The sequence below is a fragment of the Maylandia zebra genome, linkage group LG7, assembly GCF_041146795.1.
Source record: "Maylandia zebra isolate NMK-2024a linkage group LG7, Mzebra_GT3a, whole genome shotgun sequence".
Classification (NCBI taxonomy): domain Eukaryota; kingdom Metazoa; phylum Chordata; class Actinopteri; order Cichliformes; family Cichlidae; genus Maylandia; species Maylandia zebra.
Genome location: NC_135173.1, coordinates 17,122,216 through 17,146,421, shown reverse-complemented (window position 1 = coordinate 17,146,421; position 24,206 = coordinate 17,122,216). Strand labels below are relative to the sequence as shown.

Sequence of the window (24,206 nt, the reverse complement as noted above, 5' to 3'; positions counted from 1 at the left end):
ACACCACCTCTTGCCCATCATCATCAGCCAGGTTCCAGCCCACTACAATGGTTGGATCAATGGCTTATTTTCTTTAAACAGGTGCTTTGTTTTTATAGGTCTCTGAATAAATAAATAGTTGAATAAATTATCAAATTTGATTCCTTTTGAATGTTTTCCCACACTCTTCTGTCACATACAAAGTCACACAGATATGGGGCAAGGATGGTTATGTTCTGTATTTTTCTTATTGTCATAATTTTACAGAAAATCAAAACAATTAACTGCTTCCTGCTCTCACGTGTCAGTTTCCAGGGATTTCTTTATCCCATTGAGTTCTATCACTGAATTAAGTAAACATTTAGGAGCCGCTCACTGGCTTGCATCTTTCTTTACTACTGATATGTACACAATAGATAATTTAGATTCAGCCATACATGGCTTTAAATCTTTGTTGGGATCTGAGAGTGAGAGACACAAATGGGCAAAGGAGAGAAAGTCTAAAGCAAATAAAGTCCAGGCTTATTTTGCAGGAATGAAAGAGAGCAGCTGAAGCAATGTGTACAGTATGAGGTTTGGACAGTTCTTTATTTCCCTTTATAAGGCTGCTGGGTCTCCCCATAGTGGATATACATATATATACAGGAGATTGCTATACTGAAGTTACACTGAGGGCAGAGGGTCCATATTACACAGACTTCAAAAAACAACACTAATAGAGCCTCACCTCCAGGTATCAGAAATCAGCAGAGAGAGGATGGGGTGGGGGGGAAACAGCACAAGAGAAGAGGGAAGTGAAGGGAGAGGGGAGATGATGCAGTCCGAGAGCCTGACTCGACTGCCTAATAACTTAACACTAGAAAAAACATACAGATTTCACGCACAGTGCATCTTAAATAGGTCACGTGAAGAACCATTTACCATAAATATCTGTATTTTTCGGGAACCAACATATATAAAAAAATGATTAAAAAAAACAAAAACAATTGCTGTTCAGTCTTTATTTTTCTTTTTTCTCTCTCCATATTTTCTCCTTTCCGTCATCTGCAAATCGTTCTTTTGCTTCTTCTTCGTGTGGAGCCGGGGCTTTTCTCGCCCCGCCCCGATGTGGATAAACGAGGAAAAGGAAACAGAACCCAGCACAAACCGACCCTCCCCACCCCGCCCCCTTAAAAGCATATGAATTAGTATAAAACGAACAAACAAATGAACAGAACACCACAGTCAACTCATCACAAAAAAGAACCCACAGACACACAGAACAGCAAGAACACAGTACTTTTTTTTTTCCTTTTTCTTTTCCTTTTTTCTTTTTTTTCTTTTCTTCTTAGGGCTTGATCACCATCACTCCTCCTAATGGTCAGCATCATCATTGCAGTCGTTCTTTCCGGGTGTACTTGTTGGCAGCGGTGGAGCGGTCCTCCCACCCGGTGGCTCAGTGGAACTGGGAGGCTGCTCTCCAATCGGCTGGTCAGTTCAGCAGTGATATATTATCTCTCAATTTCACAGTGTGGCAGGAAAAGAAGGGAGAAGGTGAAGAAGGGGTAGAGGGAGGGGGCTGGGACCCAGAGGGAAGGGTAGAGCAGGTGGGAATGGGAATCGGAGGAACCACAGCAACAATTACAAAACAACTAGAAATTCCGACCATCCCATGGGAACAAGTAAACAAAACAGCCTCTTCACTCCTTCCTTCTGAGTTTCAATCCAGCCGACCCATGGGTTTGGGAAGGCCTTGATTGGCTGGAGCGTAAACTGATTGGATGTTCCGTGTTTGTGGCAGAGGGGTCGGTAAAGATGGGCGAGGGAACTCTAAGGCTGACTGGAATCCACTGGATGGGTCTCAACAGGATGAGAATAAGGATGGTGTGTGGCAGGTCGATGTGTGGTTGGCACGTCAGAGGATGAAATCCCTACTCGCTGGGTTCAAGCACGGCGCTGCAGTGCCCGCCTCTTGCGGCTGTAGTAGTGACGCATGCCGGTCTGTCTGGCAAAGTTCATCATGTAGTTCTGTTTACGTGTGCTGCAGGGATACAAAGACAGTAAAAAAAAAAAAAAAAAAAACACAGAGGGAGGGAAAGAGGAGGGGGTGTGAACGTTAGCGACAGAGTAAAGAGCTGCTGCAAAAATCACACATTCCCATGCACGCACTTGAAACCATGCACTCACACGCACAAATGGCCGAATGCAGCTTCCGCACTCTCTCACATCCGGAGTCATGCTGGCTATTTTTTTTTTAAGTCACGTTTCAACCACAACCTCAAACACTCAACGCTTGCATGGATCCCGCAGCTCAGAGAATGGGTGGCGCTACTCGATTTCATTACACTCTGCACAAATGAGAGGCAGCTAGATGGTGAATATGGCACTACAATTAGCTACATGTATCCATCGACTAGACCAAATGTAACACGACAAGACAGAAGACACAGGAGTCTACAGACACACTAAAACATACTAGGGAGAAACTCTGACACTGAGTGTTTGAGGTCAGAGGAAACAAAATAATAAGAATTTTAAAAAATAATGTAAAAAAAGCCATAAAGTGCAGGGTGGTGAGTGGGAACGGGTGGTTTTAAATCTAAGTAACAGAGAAAAGCTGCAGTAGATCATTCTTGCTTAGCCTGTTCATTGCCTCTTCCATCCAGCAGGGCGGTGCCAGTGAGCCAGGAGTGCAGCCAGGGCAGGCAGGGGGGGCCTCTGCGAAGCAGGGGGGAAGGGAGGGGGGCAGGAAGGATAGGGCGAGGTAGGTAGATGGTGCCAGTGGGTGTGATGGTTGATGCTGTACAGGCGAATGGTAGCGATGTGTGTGTTTGAGAGCACGTGTGCATGCTGGTGTGTTTCTGACTTGTGGTCAGAAACCAGAAAGAAGTGAGGAGGAAGCTCCTGGCTCAGAGTTACATGTCGTCGTCCTCGGACAGACGGACAGAAAACCATGAGTGGAAAAAAAAAAAAGGATGGAGGGCTATCGCGACAGTCGATCCGTTAAAGCCATGCAAGGACGGAGGAGTCTAATGAAACTCTGGTCAACTGTGAGTTCATTTGAGGATAAGGATGTGAGATGCCCTGCACTGCGACTGATGCTGATGTGAATGAATGGAAGAAAAGATACATCGTCATTCACTGCTGAGGCTTGTGTGATAATAAATAAACTACAGCAAACAGTAATCTTTTTCAGGTCTGCTTGTGAATCAGCAGCCGTGTCAAAAAACACTACAGCAGCCTGTAGTTGAGGTGGCAGCAAGAACAAAACAGACAGATACAAGTATAGTGATGGATTACATCACACATATACACACAAACACACTACCATTGACATCTGTGCATGTAAATTGTTACATTTAAATGCCGCAGTGATTGCATATTCAAATCATAGCCGCTTTATTTGGAACCTTTGTGACCTTGTGTCGAACCATTTATAAAAAAATAAAAAATGCATGTCAGCAGAAAATTTACCAGCACTGTTCAGGATTTGTTTATCCATCCATCCACTGAATTTTCATGGATATTGGTGTACTTCCTGTGTTAAGAGCTGTCTTTTAAAAACTGTGTGTTGGATCATTTTATCAGTCAGCCTCCAGCTGAACACTGTGAGCAGCTGACCTGCCCTTTGACCTGCCTGTAGGGGCTTACGTGTTGGAGAAGGCATGGAGATGACCATGGTGGTGATGGCGAGGGCTGCGGTGTGTATGTGAAATCAAGGGTGTCTGCGGTGTAATAGGGAGAACAAAAGGAGCTGGGAGGAGGATGAGGGAGGGGGCTGCATTCAGGAAGAGGCGGAGAACTTACCTGACACTACAGCCATGCCAGAGGGAGCAGAATACAGAAGAGAGCAGAGGTTAGAGCGCGAGAGGGGAGAGGCAGTAGGAAGGGACTGCTGTCTCGTAGAAAGGTCTGGGAGGGTATGAGCCCCAGCCTGGGGAGGCGAGGGGCCCAATGTGGGGAGAAGGGAGGAAGAGAGGAAGGCAGAAAGATAGTCAGAGGTTCAAGGAAGAAACAAGAAAGTGTGGGAAAGACAGAGAGAGTGAGGAAGGAAACAAAAAACATGAAAGAAAATGGAGAACAAAAGAGTAGGCAGAACAAGCGAGGAAACAGTAGAAAGATGTAAGATGGAGATATAACCAAAGGCAGAGGTAAAGAAAGAGAGCAAGATACACAGCAGTAATCCATCCATTGTATGCCAAAAATGTAAGACAAACAGGGAAAGAAAGGGGAAATACGGGAAGAAAGGAAAAGAGGAGGAGGAAGATGCGGAAGTACGGTAGGAATATAAATGTGGCACAAGCAAAAGGAGCGAGCATGACCGCATGATCGAAGGCATCGGTGACGTGAGGGGAGCAAGGAGGCAGGGAGGAAAAGCGTGTGAAGCAAAAGAAAAAGATTGAGCAGGAGGATTGAGAGGAGAATGTGCGAAGGAGTGGTGAACAGAGAGAAATAAACAACAGAGCAAAATGTGAGGATCGCGGTCACTCCTTTCAGCAGACACTGTTGAAACCAAGCGAGTGCAAAGGAGGGAGTGGGACAGGTCGCGGCCATGTAGACCAGGGACAGCTCAGGTTAGGCATAAATGTGTGTGTCTGTATGAGTCATTATTTGCGTTTGTGTGCAACTTTGCATAATCTAGAAACCACATGGCTGTTGTATGTACCATCTGAAATGCTTTGGTTACACATCTGAATGACCAATCAGCACCTGCATGTGAGGGAATTTAAGCAATTTCCCAGAACAACATGCAGAGAATGTATTGAACATGCTTAACAATGTGCTATAGACCATGTTCATGATATCTTCAGTGCCCTGCAGAATCTCCACTTCTCCATAAAAAAAAAAAAGCCTGTCATTAGATTTAAACGCTGGAATCGACTTCCGCTTTGATAAAACAGACTCATCCAGGTTATGAGCTACAATGTAGCACACATGTAGAAAATGGGAATGAAAGACAGAGAAAAACAATCAGTGAAAAGGTTCAGTATCCACAAGTTCAGTGAAATCAAATTTAAGAACAGCGCATTACCTAAAAGAAAGAAATACAGTAATGTCGTTTTTAGATGAAATGGATGTGACACCTAAAAACAAAGAAGACTGGTCAGACTGTGATTTCACAGTGGAACAAAAAGACACTTTTTAATAGATGTGAAGTGGCCATCACACTTTCCTTTGTTTTACATGGAAGACAAGAATGATCCTGTTCTCCATCTGTACCACATGTGAATTATTTCAGTTGCATTTTTTTATAGAGTGCCATTCACAACAAGAATCATCTCAGAACCACAGACCGTGTTAAAGACGGATGTAGCTGCACTGAAAGTAGTTTGCAGAGTCCTGCTCATTTTAAAGCCTTGAGCTGAGCATTGTGTTCCTAGCCCGCAAGGTAGCGGCTTGCCAACTTCAAGCTAGCCATGCAATGATGCAAACCCCATCGTATTTTCTAGTGTCCCTTAGGTCAGACCATAATTTACAAACAAGCATCATATATTAAAGAAGACTAGTGATAAAAGCACAAACACAGAGAGCAGCTGTACTGGTGAACTCACTGGCAACCTAGCTAGTACTGGGTTGGATCCTCTTTGGACTTCAGAACTGCCTTAATTCTACATAGCATAGATTTAACAATGGGTCTATACTGACATGACAACATCACACATTTGCTGCACATTTACCAGCTGCATATCCATGATGCAAATCTTCCATTCCATGTGGTGACTGTGGAGGCCATGTAAGTACAGTTTGAGATGATGTGAGCTCTGTGACATAGCATGCTATACTGGTGGAAGCAGCGATTAGAAGATTGGTCCACTCTGGTCATAAAGGGATGGTCGTGATCAGCCAAATACTCAGGTAGGCTGTGGAATTTAAATAATGCTTAATTGATACCAGGAGGCACAAAATGCCAAGAAAATATCTCCCACACCATGACAGCACCGCCATCATATAAGGCAGGATGTATCCATACATTCGTGTTGTCTAAGTGAAATTCTATCCTACCTCTCCTATGTTCCTGCGGTGACAGCAAGGATGCATCTTGGAAACCCAGATACACACACAAATATGTAGATGCATGACCACAAACCCATTACAAAGAGTAATTCCTGATGGGAATTACAAAAAAAATGATCAGTAGGCTACATCCATCATTTATATACAGTCTGTGTTTAGGACCTCACAGAGCATCTCAACAGTGATGCAACAAGGGACAGATAACTTAACTGCAAAATGGCGATAGTAACGGTAAATCAAGGGTGGATATGTAAACATGTGATTTCCATTTAATAAGAGATTTAGTGAAAAAATAAATGACACACGGTGTATGTGTTGTAACTGCTTCTTGACAACTCAGTGGGAAAAAAAAATTATTGATAACCTGTTTGCGTGGAAGATGCATGGAGTCTACAAAACACTGAAAATATGATGACTTAACAGCAGGCGTTGATCTGCTGAACACAGAACAGCCATCCACAGACATTACCCATCACCGCAAAGCATGCTGCAGTAAGTTTTTTGCCCTGATTGCCTGACACCAGAAGCTGCGATTAGCATATAAAAGAAAGTGATTTGTCATGAGTTTAGTTGTGGGTGGCAATCAGTGCACACCTGTGTGCTAACTCGATCACTGTGCGAGGGTGGAGTGCAGAGGGAACCATTTGTACAGTTGAGTCTGAGTCAAAGGTAGCGTCGGGGGCAGATCAGGGCTCTGTGGGGGGCCAGTTTGGGTGGGGGTAGGAAAGAGCCAGATGCCAGCTGGGAATTGGGTACTCACAGAACTACTTCCACATGGTCCAACGCCCACTGGTCGTGTCCTGCACCATCGTGTCTTGGCTGCCACCATCGCAGCATCACCCCTTTAACCCTCGCCTCGCTGGAGAGATCATGGAAATGATTGAAGTGTCAGTGAGGGGCAACACGTTTGTCAGGGTTTATATCAGTGTTACACCAGCCTAATGGCATTTATCAGGCAGGTAACTGTTTATTAAACACACTGTACTTACTACCTTACAGAGTTTTTTCAACTATTCATTTGTTATAAATAGAGTTAAAAATTCCCAGATGATTTAAAAGCCACTTCTCAGAAACGTTTACTTTTTAGAGCATAGTAGTTATTAAGAATTACTCAACATGAATGTTGTATGACTTACTAGCTGCTGCGGAGGGTTATTAAAACTAAGAAAATCATTACACTTTATTAATGATGAAATAAAAAGCACACGGTATTAGTTAAACATTTAAAAGGCCAAATACAAAAAATCCTATAAAAATCAGGCATTAATGAAGGATAGCTCCATTTAAACTGAGCATATAACAATGTGTTTCTGGATTTATGTGCATCACTTACAGAGGAATGTTGTAGGAAACTCTCTGAGCCTTTATGAAGTCTTTGGGCTGGTGCTGGGCGATTACATGCCAGCTGACTCCATTATTGATGCTGTATTGTAGCAGCACGGCTCGGTCAACTGTGTCAGCTTGATCTAAAGCTATGTTACAGCTTTCCGTCTGTGCCACGCTGCCGATCTGCAGCACAAACATGATCTTACTGTAAAGGAAGAGAAGAAAGGAATAAAAAAAGATTAGAAAAAAGACATTTCCAAGATTGACAGAACAGAGTATTCTGTGGAAAAACAATCTTTTGTGCTTCTGACTGAAGCAAATTGGCCTGTATCTGTATGTAGTGAGTTTATTTATGTTTTGGTAGTACCTGTACCTAGCTCTAGTGAGGTCCAGCGGTTTAGTAACTGCCTGCCTCATCTTACAGCCATTAAAGTAGAGTGAGTCTCCGTGGGCGTGCGGTGACAGCTGCCCACATCCACTGCCCACTCCACCACCCTGGATCAGCTGCCAGCTCTCCTGAGACACGCTGCCTGATTCAAAGTTGTCCTTGATGGAGCTGGGCAAGTCACTGCTGGAGAGGGAGCAATCGTCACCTGTTGGAGTGAGCGGAAGCAGAGGGGAAGAGACAAATATTTAGTCATTTTGACCTTTTTCTACATCATATTACACACGGAGCCTTTTTCTGCTTAACAATTCAACTGATTACAAAAAAAAAGCCGTGTGTCTCTAATATACTGAACATACCATGGTGCCCCTCATCACAAATGCAGACTACTCCACTAGTACAGTAGCCGTGGCCACTGCAGAGCCCCGGGCAGGCCTCGCCGATGTAAACATGGTCCACTGCCCAGCTCTGCCGCTCTCCTGTTCCATCCTTTTGAATCCAGCGGAACTGGGTAGCCCTGGAAATATATGATGAATCACAAAAGCCTCTTACTACTGCAACGTAAAGAGCTGTTGATATGTATCACTTTAAAAAAGAGTGTGTACCCTGAGGAGACATGATCTGGTAGCTGGACAGTGACCCTGGTCCACGTTGAGCTGTTGACTGGACTATAGATTGTGGATTCGTGGAATTGGAAAGGGGAACAGCCCACATTGTTAACTGATGAAGGGAGGCACTCTGACTGCACCAGCTGCCATGAGTCAGACCTAAGAAGGGAAACAGTCAATATACAGTAGATAATAGGGGTGAGGGGAATAAATTCATACAGCATGGTGTTGCAATATTTTGTGTGGCAATATTGGATTAATACAGGGCCCCCAAAAATATAGTTTTTCTTATTTAATAAATTAAAAATAAAACAAATACTGCGATAATGTTAGCAGAGCAAACTTACATTGAATCAACTTTACCGAAAAAACCATCCAACACTAGACACGCTTAGCTACACAAAGGTGTCCCCTGATGTAAAAGCATGCTAAACAGCTCAGTCGTGCAAGTAAAAATAGGACAGAATTGTTGCCGTCTGAGGATTGTATTGAATTTTTTGACATCCTGCAACTGATTGCAATTTTATTGGTGACTAAATGATGGCACAGAGCTGGAGGGTGCTGCACATTTCCCACTTTTGATTGCAGACGTTAGAAGTTGCCTGAAAGGTGGCAACCTTTCTGCAGACAGTCACAGTTTGACTTGGACTGACTGCAGTCACTCTCAGAGAGATGGTCCAAGGTCTACAAATAATTGGTGTCTAATTTATGAATGCAGACATGTTGACGTCAGTTTGAATGAGTTTTTGTCAACGAGCACAACTCGATGGGGACTGAACTCATCCGATTTCTGTCTGATCGTATCAAAACAAGCAGCAAAGGGAAAAAAAGAAGCAACCCTATCATTTTGCTAACTCGGCAGATAGCAAAATGATAGAAATCAGAATAAAATTATATTGTGAGTGAAGTATTATGATAATATTGTATGGTGGGGTGTCTGCGGAGTCCCAACCCTACTAGATACCAGAGCTACCAGGAAATGGGACACATTTAATTACTAGCATCAGGCTGTGATATTCTTACCTTGCATCCTTCCTGTACTGCAACAGGACAGAATGATGGTCTTCACAGGTGTCTGCCTCACAACCAACAACAATCTACAACAGCAAGAGGTATAAGACACCAACTAAGACTTAAAAGACGTAAGATAAAAGACTGACATTACAGTATTCTTTCAGTTCTGTACCTTGAACTGTAAGATATATCCAGGCTGCACAATGAGCTCTCGAGTGGCCAGGATGCTGTGTGTCTTATCTTGGTTCTTGTTGGGCCAGTACAGGTGAAAAGAGGGATTTCCACAGAAGCCTGCCGTACGAACGGCATTAGGGTAAAAGCTCCAGCTTTCCTCGTGGGAAACACCCTCTAGCGAAGGGCAAAGAAACAGGTGGTTTCCATCATATTTACTCATTGGTCATGCCATATTAGCACCTAATCGCGTAAAATCATACAAACTCACCGTCATCAAAAGTGTCAAGCAGGGTGGATGGGTTGATGTCCGACCCTCCCACTAATATGTTGTCTATGGCCCACTGAGCTCTTTCCAGGCTCGGGGTGGCGAGGCCAGAGGAAATGGTAAAAGGCTGCCACCAGCGCAGGCGAGTAGCATTAGTTAGGGCTCCTTCGGGCAGCACAATGTAGTCTCTTCTCACCGACACATACTTCAGATAGTCCATCTCGTGCAGCAGCGTCCAGGACACACCTGAAGAAGAATTAAAGGCAGAATGAGACATTTAAAGACCAAAAACAGATAAAAGAGGAACAAAAAAAGGAAAAAACACACAGTGACTCCACCTCCATCAGTAGAGTAATCCAGCAGCACTCCCTCTTTACGACAAGTTGGACGGTGGCACATGGTCATGTTATCTTCACTTCCAATCCTCGCCCAGTATTCCACAAACCTGCAAAAAATAAACACGGATTTAAAAATAAAACTGCTCTTCTTGTAACTTAAAGCTGTCATAGAAAGAAGTTAAATACTGACTTGGCTCCCCGTAGATCCAGATCAACAGTGACAGCCTGTCTGGCATCAGCCCCACCGAAATACAGGGCTGTCCCCTCTACCAACACACCACAGTCCGTACAGGGCTTACCACCCTCCAGCACTTGCCACTGAGGACCTGTTGCCCCTTCCCAGTCAAAACGCTCCTTTAGAGTAGCCTACAGGGTAAACACACACAAATGCACGTGTATTTAAATCACGACCTGCTTCTTTTTTTCTAGTTCTGTGTTTCCCGGGAGGAAAAAAACATGTATTAAAGCTACCTTAAGAGCAGTGCTAGCGTAGCAGTTTGGTCCAGTGAATCCTGGATCACAGAGACAGCGCTGATCCAGACAGTCTCCGTGCCCCCCGCAGTGACCGTCACACGCTGGCCCGATGTAAAAGTTCTCCACACCCCACTGAATGTCTGAGTGCTGCTGGTAAAAGCGGAACCGCACCGCACTTAAGAAAAAGACAAGATAGACTCGTTGAGTAACATGCATACAATTTTCAGCAACAGTAATGTAACTTATTCATAACTGTATGTGATGGTGCTGCAGTTAAACATGAAGCAGCTCCGGTGGCATTGTTGACGTGAAATGACTTACGTGTCAGCCAGACTTTCAGGCAGAGGATAGACTACCCTCTTCCAGCCATTAGTGGGGAAGAAGACTGACGGCTGGGAGACCTGACCACCACAGCGGGGGTCAGCAGGCAGGCACTGAGGGACCAGGTACTTCCAGGTCACTCCAAAATCTACTGAATACTGAATGTGAACTTGCCGATCTGCGTGACGCTCTGGCAAACTGCAGCCAACAGCGATCTGAATGAAAACACAGACATTAACAAACAGTGATTCAAAAGGTGTAGAGCAAAAAACAAATAAATGTTTTGACAGGTTACTTTAGAATCAGTGGTTACCTTGAACTGCATTACCCAGCCCTTATCTGGAACAATATCATGAGTGACAGCATACACCTCTCTACCGTCGGCATTTCCGCACACCATGACCCCGTCAGGAGAGCCACAGAAGCGCTGCACCGAGCAGTCCTCTGAGAACAACCAGTGATCGCTCACTGAAAACAAAGAACGTTAAGAGAAGAAAACATAAGTTGCTTCTGAGAAGAAAAAAATTAAAAACGCAGTGATTGATTGAACAATACCTATTGGCGTTTCTTCCTGCTCGCTCAGCTGACCTATCCTTCCTAAAGTCCCATCAGCAGGAGCCCTCTCATGGTTAGGCAAGGCCACCCCTCCAAATGTATCAGAGATCTGTGCCCGCGGGTCAGAGCCAGCGATGAGGACGTTATCTAGAGCCCAATCGCTGTGGTCTGCTCCGTCATGCTGAGGCTGCCACCAGCGCACACGTACTCCTTCCTGACGGGCAGCAGGGGGCAGCAGCACATTCACAAACCTGAACAGATGATAAGATAAAGACATTCACACCTATCCCGGTTCTCTCCAGCTGTGTGCAAGCAGGTATGTCCATGGGGGGCAGGTAAAAAAACCCAAAAAACAACACATACCCAGGTTTGGTGTACAGATCATAAAAGATTTCCGTCAGCAGATGCCAGTTGATGCCACCATTCAAACTGTACTCCAACAGGACGCCCTGGTTGCGGTTACTCGGCGGGACCATGCAGCCGTACATGAAATAGAACTGGATGAACTCGGCGTTGGTCAGGTTCAGGTCCACTGTTACCAGCTGACGGCTGCAGCTCTGTGCACACAAAAAGAAATTTGAGCCATTTGGATATTTGGAATCATGTTTCTAAACGGATGATGTTTTTAAATAAATATCCAAAAATCAGCATGCAATCAATCACGATCTGTTGTTTAATTACAGAACATAACAAAAGCAATATGACGAGGTGTAAATAACGATCATAAATCCTAATGTTAGATGTAAACAGCTGTTCCCATGATTTTTCTCTGGCCGTGTCGCCAGATTAACATCAGCCTTCCAATAAATATTCACTTACAAGACTGCTCTAAATGTCTAGGGAAAACTTCAGCTGCTCATAAAGGCTGACAGATAGTTACTTTGTGGTTTGTTTTTCAATCATCTGTTTGCTGCACTGCATCTGCAAAGTCTGCCACAATCTTTGTCATGTTTTAGATTTTTATTTTACTCCACTGTGTGTCTAATTCTTCCTTTTTCCATTGTTTGTGTCTGACTCGGTCCACCAGTCCTTTCTTACCCTTCTCAACCTGTATCAATTTAGTCTATTTGTCTCTGTCAGTTGTCATCTCATCTCCTCCTGCAGTCCCTGTATTATCCCTTCTTTTTATTCTGATGGTTCCCTGTTTCTCCTTTGTTTTTGATGCTTTGTTGGATTTTTTTGCCACCACTATGCACTGTTTTTCTTAACCTTTAAAATCTGTTCAGATAAAGTTCAGATGAAAATATGACCCAGTGCAGAAAAAGACAATCAGAGAAAAAACAGAGAAAATGTGCAGAAAGAGACATGTCTGTCTAAGATTAACAATTTAAGTCTGCACAAATGAGAACATTTACTTGTGTTCACCCATGTGTGCATTGCCCCCTGTAGTATAGCTGCTTTCAGCTCACTTATTCATGAGGGGTCACCACAGTGGGTAGCTCTGCATATTATATGTTTCCTAACACAATCCCCAAAGGATCTGTATCTCCTCCTGGATTTGAAGCCTTCACTTGTTTGGTGAATGTGTGTGAACCCACAACACCTGTGGAGCCACTTAAAATTTGTCATCAGGTAAGAAAAAGAAAAAGAAAAAAAAAGAAGCTATTGCAGGTGATGATTTACAGCTAAGGGTTACAGGCATTCCTTGCTTGTGTCAGGTCATACTGTGTAATGGTTTTTATATCAGAAAATGAGGAAAACGGAGACTCGAACAACAAAGGTGTTTTGTAGACTTACCCCACTGAAGTGCAGAGCAGCTCCAGAAGCCACAGCTCCACACACAGTGCTGAGTTTCCCACCAGTGAGTACGTGCCAGTGACTGAGCGAGGGAGCTCGACTGAAACTGTCCTTCAGCTGGGAGGGCAGAGGGACCACGGGCTCATCGCAGTATTCTCCACCCCACTCTGGGTCACATCTGCAGACACAGATCAGCAGATACTAATACAAGCTAGCCTTCAAAGTATAGTGAACCCGATGAGTTAAACATCGCAACAAAAACACCTTCTATACAATTATGAGTAAATAAAAGCAGCCCAAATATTATTCTATATACCAATTCTGCTTTTAGACAGAACACCTTCTGCTGCTGGCACTTACACGCAGGAGCTTTGTTGGCAGCGCCCATGTCCAGAGCACATATCTGGGCAGCCATCTCCGATGTAGAGGTTGTCCAGAGCCCAGGTCTGCTGCTTGTCAAAGGGAGCCTGCTGGTACCATCGGAACCTTGTGGCTGGAGACCTAACAACATAAATTAAAGTTGGAGATACACATAATTTAAAACAGAATAAAAGCTAGTTCAAGCAGACAACTCAGGGTATACCAAACACATACTGTAACGCTTCTCACTGTCCTGTACTGTAATATACCAAAAACAACTTCCTAATTTGGCAGTCTATTTAACCTGCACATTTTCTCTTCTCTCCTTCTGTCATGTCAGTGCTGCTGCTCTATTGTTCCCTGCTGCTTTAACTGCATCCACTCATAGAGGCGATGTTTGATTATCAAACCCCAATTACTCTGCATATTATGCCTGTTGGGAGTGATGAGTTGGCACATATAAATGCTAAACTGGAACTATCTTTTTCACCTGTTATTTCAAATGCGACTCATCTGAATTAGATCGTACTGTAACTGTTACAGTACAGCCACTTCTTTTCCCCCTCAAACACAAGAGAATGTTGTAGATTTATGATGATACATTTGTTCCTGTTTCTGAATAAAAGAACCGGCCTGCGCTGACCTGGCATATGACGGGATAGGCAGGGTGACACGACCCCACTTGTTATAGATATCAGAAACCAGAAGTCGCTGCAGAGTGTACGAAGAGCAGTCGGGGCTTGTGGGCAGGCAGTCTCTGACCACAGGCTGCCAGGTCAAACCAAGATCCAGGGAATATTCTAACTCTACAGCTGCAGAGAAACCAAAGAGGTTAATTTCTTTATTCCACTTATTTTCTTTTAATACTGTACCAATAATAGCTTTATTAATAGTACTTACAGTAGCAGGAGTTTGTGACTGAGCAGGAGGCAGAAAAGTCAAACTGGATAAATGCATCTTGACCCAGACTGATGTCAGTGGTGACGGCATAGCGTGTGTTGGACTTCTCAATAAAAGCAAAAGCGGGTCCGTCTGAGCCACAAACAGGCATTCGGGTCCCTCCTGGGTGGAGGAGCCATGAACGTCCATCGATTGAGGAGAAATCATCTTCTAGTGGTCCCCAGCCACTGGCACTGCCACCTACCACCACCTATGGATTAAAAAAAGCAAATGTTTGCTTGGTCAATGCAAACAAGGAAGGAATAAAAAGTAAATTAAAAGGTTTAAGATAGTTTAGATAGATAATAATCTTTTTTCAAACCAGTATTTAATTATAAATGATTGAAACACTTGATGAATGGCTGTTTGGATGATTATCAATGTACCTGATCAATGACCCACGGGCTGTAAAAGTGTCCATTTTCAGAAGGTTGCCACCACCGGAGGCGAGTGGACGTGGTGCGGGCACGCAGTGGGATCTCCAGGGCAACCAGACGAGCCTGATTACTGCTGTTGCTGAAGAGGAATTCCTGCAGGAGTCCCCAGGTCAGACCTCCATCCACAGAGAACTGCAGCAGGACCGGCTGAGAACGGGGGTCCGGTGGTGCTTTACCACAACCGAGGCGTAGGAAGAACTGAACAAACCTGAAGAGCCCAACAATCAACGTATGAGATTCAGCTAGATTCAAAGAATGCAGGAGAGGGCGATTCATTGAACTGGGACTGTTGTGGAGGGCTGGCTTGCACCAATAACCTTATAAGGACATAAAATTAATAATGAGAAAAACTGAGTTCAGCCTGTTGGTGGGGCCCTCCACAACAGTCCCAGTTCATCATGTAAGTCCTTAGAAAAATGAATCACCCACTCATCAAAAAATGGCTTAGATCAGTTATTTGGGGAAAAAAACATAAATGTTTATTGCATTCATTCTTTGGTCCAGATGTAGGTATACCTTGCATTTGACAGGTCCATGTCATTGGTGACCAACATGCGTAGGCCATCCTCACTGAAGAACAGGTGGTTCCCACTTGACATGATCCCACACTTCCTGGATGGTTTTCCACCGCTCAGGAGTCTGAAGTGTTCAGCGGCTCCCCCTACAGAAGAGGAAGTGGAAAGTGTGTAGAATTTACAGACATACAAAACTTTTTTGCAAACAACATGAATGCATGAAACATAATTAACATAACAAGAGTAAAAAAAGTGGAAAAATAATGCTTTAAAATGTTTAAAATTTTCACTACAGTGAATGAAATAACCCCCAAAAATGCTCACATGCTATTTCACATGGAGACAGAAGGTGATTTCAAGCAGCCATAAAAGTATAAACTTGACTTCTGATGACTTGGATCCATAATTATAATCTAAGTTTAAATATAAGATTTAATATACCTTCAAAGTCCTCTTTAAGGAAGTCAGGATTGGGGGTGTCAGGCACAGAGCAGTCAGGTCCAGAGTAGCCAGGGTCACATACACAGTGACTACCACCCACACAGGCTCCATGACCATTACACATGTCCTGACACTGTGGGCCAATGTAGATGTTGTCTAGGGCCCATGTTGGAGGAGAAGAACCAGTTGAGAAGAAACCTTGATACCAGCGGAACCTCACTGACCTATGAAATTAAAAAAAACTAAGGATTAATGAGGCAGAGAGACAGACACAAACAGACTGCATGCTGCAAGAAACTCATTAAGGAACAGTATACGTATAGTCAAATTGTTATGTATTTAAACCGTTATAGTCCTTACCCACAGAGGCGGAGTTTGCCAAACTGAATTACCTCCCTTTTCCAGCCCTGAGTAGTGCCAGGGAAATAGATACTGGCAGGGTGAAGCTCTGTGGAGCAAAGCGAGGACGGTTGTGGTCCGCCTGCACACAGTGGAACCAAGAGGTGCCACGTGGCACCAAAGTCCCGTGAGAACTCAAGACGCACGGGGTAAGCAGAGGAGCTTTCAGCTGTGCAGCCCACATTAATCTGGAGAGACACATACAAACAACATGAGTGAAGATGACAAGCCAGGATTTATTTGTTTTTACTGTAAGATTTACGACCGTTGCTTTGATCAAGAAGTCAGTGTACCTCAAACTGGATGATGGTGTTCTCATTTACATCAATATCTCTGGTGGTAATAGAGTGCTCTCCAAGCTCACTGGAGACAAACACCATAGCTGACTCATCCTCCTCCCTGCATCAATCACATTTAAGGGTAAAATTATATTTTACATGTTTCATCATCGATGAAAGCACAGATGAAGCAAAAACCCAAACACAGTCACGAATGACAGTGTCACTGTCAACAAGTTCTTACAGGCCAGTCTTCTGGTAGGGGCAGTAGAGACCAGTGTTTCCCCCTGGAGAGAACAGCCAGTTGGACTCATTGGGGCCTTCCTCAAAACTGTCTATCACCACTGGGGGGTTGTGGAACGAGCTGCCATCAATGATGAGATCATCTATCACCCACACCTCCTCCTTCTTGCCTAAAGGGGATAATATTGTGGAGATTAAACACTCAATCTGGAAATTTGACCTTCCAAGTGGGAAAGCAAATGTGAGAACAATAGTTGTAATATAAGTGAATATGGATGAGCGACATCTAAGCATGAAAGTGCTGGTTTCATACTCACCGCTGTTGTAGGGTTGCCAGAGTCTGAACCGAGTGGCATTGGTCTGAGCGCTGGCTGGCAGTGGCAGGTGAAGGAAGAGAGTGTCAGTTGAAGCTGGGAAGTAAAACTCATCTAAAAGCAGCCAGCTGATTCCTCCATTCACAGAGTACTGCAGCAGCACTGAGTGTGAGCGCTCTGGCACACCTAGAGAGACCAAAAGGATGTACTGTTATACTCATATGACTTTACTTTGTTGTTTACAAAAATGTAGCTATAAAAGTGAGTTTTGCAGTACCTTTAGTGATGAATTTGAAGGAAAACTGGATATAGAGAGTACTCGTGCAGTCAAGATCCCGGGACACAATCATTCGCAGACCATCCTGCAAACAAACAAGTTTGTTGTTGGTCAGTTCTAATGTCAGTGATCTGAAGAGTTCAAGCTGTATCTGTTTGATTCAGCTGGCTCTTCTCTGCATGGTGTTTAGGATGCCTACCCCTTTGAAAATAAGAGCAGTGCCAGACTTAAGAGGCTCTCCGCTCAGAGTTCCCCTCTCGGCTCCATAAACTTCAGGCCAGGTTTCCTGTTGCACGTTCTCATTAAAGTCCTCTCTTAGCACAGATGGCAGTGGGGCCAAAGGCACACAGTGCGCCCCTCCATAACCCTTGTCACACCTGTGTGAGCACCGGAGAAAACAGAAAGTTAAGAAGGATTTACATCTATGTAAAAAGAGCGACTTTAAATGAGTGAACTGTGTAGAAAAGCAAGCTTTTACATACACACAGTGCCCGTTGTCACAAAGACCATGTCCAGAGCACATCCAGGGGCAGCCAGGAGCAAGTAGCACATTATCTAGAGCCCATCCTTCTGCTCCAGGGGTAAAATGGGTCTGAATCCAGCGGAAGCGAGTTCTAGGAGAACTGAGATCCAAGAGTTTGTAGCTCAGAAGAGTAGCTTAAGAAAAATACAGCAATTCTCTCTACTGTGTTTTAGAACATAAAAACACATACTTAGCTGCACTAGGCAGGTAGACGGTGATCCTCCTCCAGTGTTTGTACTGCGTTGATGTATAGATGGAACTCTGAGTATATCCAGCACAGCCGATGGCTGGGGGCACACACTCTGGTGTGATGAGAGACCAGTGGCGACCACAGTCTGTGGAGTACTCCAGTCGCACACCGTGGGAAAAGGAGGTGGACTTACTGCAGCCCATGCTCAGCTCAAACTGCAGGAATGAAGAGCCTGTGACCTCAAAGTCCCAGCTTTCTGCATATCTGGGTTTCTCTGTAAGCATAGTATAAGAACAACGTTACATGTATCCAGTTCCTTATACTAATTTTTTTCAGTGTCTGTAAATGTCAAAATGTTGTGAATTATATTTAGTTATCATATTGTATAAAGATTACTTATGTAAAAATTCCAATAGGTAGATGTTGAAATGTGGTCATGTTTTGAGAAAAGAGCTTGACAATCAGTGTTTCATGTGTTCGCACAGGCATACAGGAGCTTTATGTTTATAGATGCGTTGCCAAATTGCTCTTGCTGTGGCCGTGTAATGAATGGCCCAGTTGTAATGTACTATTTGTAAATCTGCTGCGTGTAAATCCGCTCACAGCATGGTGCAAGCATAAATAATAGGCAGGATGTTCAATCAGGTTTGCTCTCATTAATAATGCAGGACCCATGGCGCCACAGTAAATGGGTGATTCAATTTCAGTCTGTTGTGTATAAAATATGCTGTGATGTCCCTGCACTGCTACTTGTGTGGCTTGTTTGAGGCACTTGTGAGTAGGAATGTTCAGTAAGTCCGCGATATATTGGATGAGCTTAATCATAATCACAATGTGTACTATATGCGTTCCAGTTGTTTAATATTTCAACGTCTTTCCATTTCTTCTTGTGCAACTGAGTAGTGCAGCTCTTTTGCTTTGCATTCACGCACTTCGAAATATTCGCACTACAAACACAGCAGCTTCAAAGACTTTGTAGCGTTTTACTGAGGGAGCTCTTGACAAAGTTGGTGTAGCAGCTGCTTAAGTCTTCTTTTAACATGCATACAGTTTCTTACACAGTCTTCCAATTAAAACAACAACTCTGCAATCATAAGAGTGTTTCTCCAACTAAATGTGTGTATGTGCTTAGGACTGGCACTACGATTGAGTGACTCACTGTCAATGGCCTCAGAGTTGAAGGTAAGAGCCGTGTCCAAAGACAAACAGTCCACGGTCACCTCCCCACCTTGAATGCGGTACCAGTTGTGCCTCAGAGGGGTTGTGCCGTCGAACTTGTCGTGAAAACCTGTCCTAGAGCTGTCGTTCATACCAATCAGAACATCATCCAGAGCCCACTGGGCAGAGTGTTTCCCTACAACAAAGGGGACAAAAAATGAAAATGAAAAAGAAATCAACCAATCAAATTTCTTCTCTAATAATATGGCAGTTTTGTGCTGTGTTTTCCTGAGTCAGCACACTAACCTTGCTGTGGTTGCCACCACCGGAACACTGTATAGGAGGTCTTTGCTGGAGGTGGCAGCTCAATGGTCACTACCTGGGGCTCCAAGAAGGAACTAAAATCCAGTTCCCTCAGGAACTGCCACTGGACTCCATTGTTGGTGGAAAACTGGACAATGACACCTAAAGCACACAAGAAAGTGAATGGATCCTTTTAAATGAATGAAACACAAAATAATGTAATGGCAGCCCTGAGGATAACAGACAAACTGTTTAGGAGGCTGGCAGTGTTGGATCTGAAACAGCAGAAATGAACAAACTGAACCTTTGGCAATGCTGCAGGCTAAAAATGCACAGTGTGCTGGCTGATGGACAGAACAGATAGCACAGATCAGATCTGTAGCTGCACAGCTCTGGTTGGATCACAAGGCTGATCAAAGACTGAGCAAGAAGGAACAGATGGAGACAGGCCGGTGGTAAAGTGATCAGAGCAGATGTGGAGTTGCTCTCTCTACAGACTGCACTGTTAAGGACAAGCCACGTGGATCCAGCAGAGGGCCTCAACACAACACATGAAGCACTGACATATGGCTTCTGTCGATTGAAAATTACCTTCATTGCGGGAGCGAGGCCTGGTACAAGTGGGTCCTAAACTCTTGCTGCCAATTCGGATGTAGAATTGAACCAACCTGTATGCAAAGATTAACAAAAGTGAATTTCATATTCCAACATTTTTACACATTAAACTGTCTTGAGTGTTTAGCCCCTTCTTTTTCCAACCATCGGCCCTGAAAGATGAGAATTATTTTGTAATTTTACAGCTAAAATTAAAAAAATTAGTCCAGGCGGCCTGTTTGATTCTTGGGTGATAAAGGGTTAAAGGGCGATCGTGGCTCAAAGAGTTGGCAGGTCGTCTTGTAACCGGAAGGCTGCCGGTTTGAGCCCCGGCTTGGACAGTCTCGGTCGTTGTGTCCTTGGGCAAGACACTTCACCTACTGATGATGGCCAGAAGGGCTGATGGCGCGATATGGCAGCCTCGCTTCTGTCAGTCTGCCCCAGGGCAGTTGTGGCTACAACTGTAGCTTGCCTCTACCAGTGTGTGAATGTGAGAGTGAATGAATAGTGGAATTGTAAAGTGCTTTGAGGGCCCTGAAAAGCGCTATATAAATGCAATCCATTATTATTATTAAAGGGATTTGTAGTTTTCCTCTCACCGTGTGTTGGTGGTGTCTAGAGGAACTGTACGTGCTTCTCTCCTTCCAGGACTGTTAAAGTAAAGGGCCTTGCCCTCACCAATGATGCCACAGCCTCCTCCGATGTGTCCCCCACTGAGACTCTGCCAAAGTGGGCTCAGTTTTCCCTCAAAGCCCTCAGTGAGCTCTGTGGGACTAGCCACAGACGGGACACAACTATCCTGCTCCACTGTGAAAAATATGAAGACAATAAAGTTTAAATAAACAAAAAAAAGCCCTGAAATTTCTTTGTCTTTCCTTTCTTTTAATTTCCTTTCTATAATTCTACCTTACCTGTGTATCCCATATCACAGAAGCAGACTCCAGAGATGCAATCACCATGTCCTCCACAGTGGTTTGGACAGGGCTCAGAGATGTAGACCCCATCCAGAGCAAAGGGTGGAGCATCTCTGTACACACTACTCTCCTGGAACCACCGGAACCTCGTTTTACTAGAAAATTAGGCAGGTGAAGCCATTTTAATTGGAGTTTTCAATATTCTCAAATATTTTCAGTCTAAAAATATGTTAAAACAAATCACCCCCCTTCCTCCCAACCCCCCTAAAGAACCCCCCCCCCCAGTAGTACAGCTTTGCATCTCATATTACATGCCTGTTACCATAGTTACCTGGCTGCAACATTACGTGGTATAACCACAGTGACCCTGGTCCACTGTTCATAATCTCCAGTGTTGTAGACAGCTGGTTCTCTCAGCTCACGACCGCTGCCCTCACAGACCCCAGCCCCCGGGGTGCCTGGGTAACAGCCCTCTCTCACCAGGGCCCAGGTGCGACCAGCATCATGGGAGTACTGCAGCAGCACTGGTGCAGAAGCACTGAACTCTGATTCACAGCCGATGTTCAGCTGGCATGGATGGAGTAGAGGGGAAAAATTGCACATCTTAGGAAATCTCACATTTGCTTTAAGTTGGTTTAACATTCCTACAGTGGGTACTTCGCTACATGCAACCCACCACTGTGTCCTGAAATGTCTTTCTTAATGTCATCCAACTTTTACATTTTAATTTCTGCAGTTTCCACCTACTTTAAACTGGAGGGTGTAGCCAGGGCGCAGAGCCAGGTCCCTGGTGACAGCCACCCTGTCCCCATCAGAGCGCCCGAACACCATAGCAGAGGGAGTTGGGGCACAGAAGCTGTTGTTGTTTTCTCTCTCCATGCCTTCATTACCTAGCATCAGCCAGACACTCATCTGGTTCAGGGGGTAGTCGAATGCTGGTTTCTCGTAGAAGTTCTTCAGAAACAGAAGATACCAGATTTATTTTTCTGTTTTGTGCTAATATTTTTTTTTGAAGGAAAAAGGATTTATAAAAAGATAAATGGAAGTCTTTTTTATTTAGATTTTTAAGAGCTCATAACTGTTCTATGTCAGCATGGCTGACATGTTCTAGTACATATTAAGAATAAGCCATAGCTGCTATACACGTTCACAGCACAAATTACAAGTTACTAGAATAACTCCTTAAGATGATTCCTGACCTGCGGCAGAGTAGGATTAGCCATAGGGATGATGTGTTTCTCCCTCTCTGACAAAATTATGACATCATCGATTGCCCACTGGTCATAGCCTTCCCCCGAGTGAAGAGGCTGCCACCAACGAAACCTTGTGGAGGGGGTTTTAGAGGTCAAGGGAAGCTCGTAATGCACAAAGCTGCAAAAGAGGGGAGACAGGTTACACATGTTTCTTTTTCTATAAGACATCCACCAAACACTTCATGAGCTCTGTCCTCCTTTCTTCCTCTGCAGGTTTCTCACCGAGGCTTGGTGAAGTCAGTAAAGTACATCTCAGCAATGAGGCCCCAGCTGATGCCTCCATCATTGCTGTACTGCAGGAGAACTCCTTCCTCCCTGCTGTCTGCCTGGTTACACTCCGCCCAGTCTCCACCCACCCGCAGGTAGAACTGGACAAACTCTGCCCATTCAGTGTCCAGGTCCCAGCTCACAAGCTGCCTAAGCCCAGCCTGAGAGGAACATCCAAATAAATGAATACATATTAAGTGTGGGAAGATCAGCTAGAAACACACTTTACAGTCTGACATAATTTTAAAACAAGGGTGGGTACTCCTGGGTACTCCAGCTTGCTCCCACAGTCCAGACACATGCTTATTAAGTGAACTGATTACTTTAAATTGGCTCTTAGTGTGAAAGTGAGTGTGTGTCTCTCTGTTTTAGCCCTTCAAAAGACTGGAAACCTGCTCAAGGTGTACCCCTGCCTTTCCATTACAGCTGAGATAGGCCACGCCTCCTGCCCTGAACGGGAAAAGTGGTTAAGAAAACGAATGGATGGATCAGATATATCCCACACATGGTATCTGGAGCCAGTTGTGATCCAGTAATCAATATATAATTATATGTTGAAGATGGGAAATCTGTTGCCATTTTCTTCGTAAGCAAACTTGGAATGAGGAGACGTTGTTTGCTAAAGCAATGTTCCAGCTGTGGACACTAATTTTTGGCTGCCGCAATATGTGAAACAAGCGATGTGCAGCTGCCTGAAAATTGTGAATCTCCTCTGTCCAATCAAATCAAAAGCATGTGCAATACTTCTCAGAGCTATTGAATAATTAAATAAAAAAATATTTTCGAGCAGAGCAGAGGTAATCAGAGTTCAAAGGGTAGGAATTTTTGGCAGCAAACACTAGAAAGTAATCGGGAAATGGATAGCGTATGCCAAGTTTTACACATATCTCTGAAGTGATTATTTTAATAAAAACAAATTAACTACACTTTTAATCTGGATCTAGATTTAGATCTAGGTTAAATACACAAGACAATAACAGAATGTGTCTCAGAGTTCTTTCTAATGAGCGCTGAAAATGAAGAAATTAAATGCTACATTCTTGCAGTGTTAGGAAGGTTTTTTTTTTACAATGTTTGTTCTACTACAAATGTTTTAATTTTACTTTAATTTTACCCCAAAAGTAAACTGAGCAAAAACCACAAGAAGTTAATTTAATGTATTTCTACCTTGCTGAAGTACAAGGATGATCCAGAAGAAACCACACCACAGCCCATGTCAGGCGTAACCACCTCTCCACCTATCACCTCTTGCCATGTGGCGAGCAGTGCATCCTGGGACTCAAAGTCAGAAAGTACGCTAGAGGAGAGTGGGGAGGAGGGCTGGCAGTCTGTTCCAGAGAATCCATCATCACACCTGTAAGAGAAGTGAGTGCTTGAACGTTTTTATTCAAACTTTAATACAGATTTTAACAAAACACCAGTGGAATGGTGCTTGTCACGGTCCTGGGTCGGGTCGACCCAGCATTTTGAGTTTCTTATGTTTTGGTTTATTTTTGCATTATGGATTAGTTATTCTCTGGTGATACTGTTTTGATTACAATTATATTCTGATTCTTTAGTTATCTGATGATGATGTTGATGACGATGATGATTATTTCTGGTTTAGGTTTTGTTATCTTGCCCTTATGTTT

At 44.0% G+C, this 24,206-nt stretch overlaps 1 protein-coding gene across 2 annotated transcripts in view; it reads right to left on the bottom strand.

Moving 5' to 3' along the window:
- Positions 1-541: 541 nt before the first annotated feature.
- The window catches only part of reln (reelin), a 103,750-nt gene continuing 80,085 nt past the window's right edge, over positions 542-24,206 (bottom strand). The window contains exons 24-64 of one of the 2 annotated variants that reach the window (XM_004567725.5): positions 23,743-23,929; positions 22,531-22,736; positions 22,255-22,426; positions 21,803-22,009; positions 21,387-21,622; positions 21,053-21,210; positions 20,741-20,948; positions 20,139-20,215; positions 19,551-19,709; positions 19,246-19,440; positions 18,087-18,360; positions 17,856-17,996; positions 17,573-17,750; positions 17,374-17,458; positions 17,100-17,282; positions 16,784-16,952; positions 16,555-16,660; positions 16,223-16,449; positions 15,863-16,086; positions 15,423-15,567; positions 14,856-15,114; positions 14,431-14,680; positions 14,174-14,342; positions 13,531-13,671; positions 13,171-13,348; positions 11,797-11,990; positions 11,434-11,684; positions 11,192-11,346; positions 10,879-11,093; positions 10,555-10,732; positions 10,274-10,449; positions 10,084-10,190; positions 9,749-9,991; positions 9,479-9,654; positions 9,316-9,389; positions 8,290-8,451; positions 8,044-8,201; positions 7,667-7,892; positions 7,307-7,504; positions 6,734-6,832; positions 542-1,999 (exon numbers count right to left, since the gene is read on the bottom strand). In XM_004567725.5, the coding sequence (XP_004567782.3) occupies positions 1,903-1,999; positions 6,734-6,832; positions 7,307-7,504; positions 7,667-7,892; positions 8,044-8,201; positions 8,290-8,451; positions 9,316-9,389; positions 9,479-9,654; positions 9,749-9,991; positions 10,084-10,190; positions 10,274-10,449; positions 10,555-10,732; positions 10,879-11,093; positions 11,192-11,346; positions 11,434-11,684; positions 11,797-11,990; positions 13,171-13,348; positions 13,531-13,671; positions 14,174-14,342; positions 14,431-14,680; positions 14,856-15,114; positions 15,423-15,567; positions 15,863-16,086; positions 16,223-16,449; positions 16,555-16,660; positions 16,784-16,952; positions 17,100-17,282; positions 17,374-17,458; positions 17,573-17,750; positions 17,856-17,996; positions 18,087-18,360; positions 19,246-19,440; positions 19,551-19,709; positions 20,139-20,215; positions 20,741-20,948; positions 21,053-21,210; positions 21,387-21,622; positions 21,803-22,009; positions 22,255-22,426; positions 22,531-22,736; positions 23,743-23,929 (7,243 nt within the window). In that variant the 3' untranslated portion in view covers positions 542-1,902. The remainder of the gene's footprint in view (positions 2,000-6,733; positions 6,833-7,306; positions 7,505-7,666; positions 7,893-8,043; positions 8,202-8,289; positions 8,452-9,315; positions 9,390-9,478; positions 9,655-9,748; positions 9,992-10,083; positions 10,191-10,273; positions 10,450-10,554; positions 10,733-10,878; positions 11,094-11,191; positions 11,347-11,433; positions 11,685-11,796; positions 11,991-13,170; positions 13,349-13,530; positions 13,672-14,173; positions 14,343-14,430; positions 14,681-14,855; positions 15,115-15,422; positions 15,568-15,862; positions 16,087-16,222; positions 16,450-16,554; positions 16,661-16,783; positions 16,953-17,099; positions 17,283-17,373; positions 17,459-17,572; positions 17,751-17,855; positions 17,997-18,086; positions 18,361-19,245; positions 19,441-19,550; positions 19,710-20,138; positions 20,216-20,740; positions 20,949-21,052; positions 21,211-21,386; positions 21,623-21,802; positions 22,010-22,254; positions 22,427-22,530; positions 22,737-23,742; positions 23,930-24,206) is intronic. The other variant, XM_012923709.4, reaches the window with a different exon arrangement.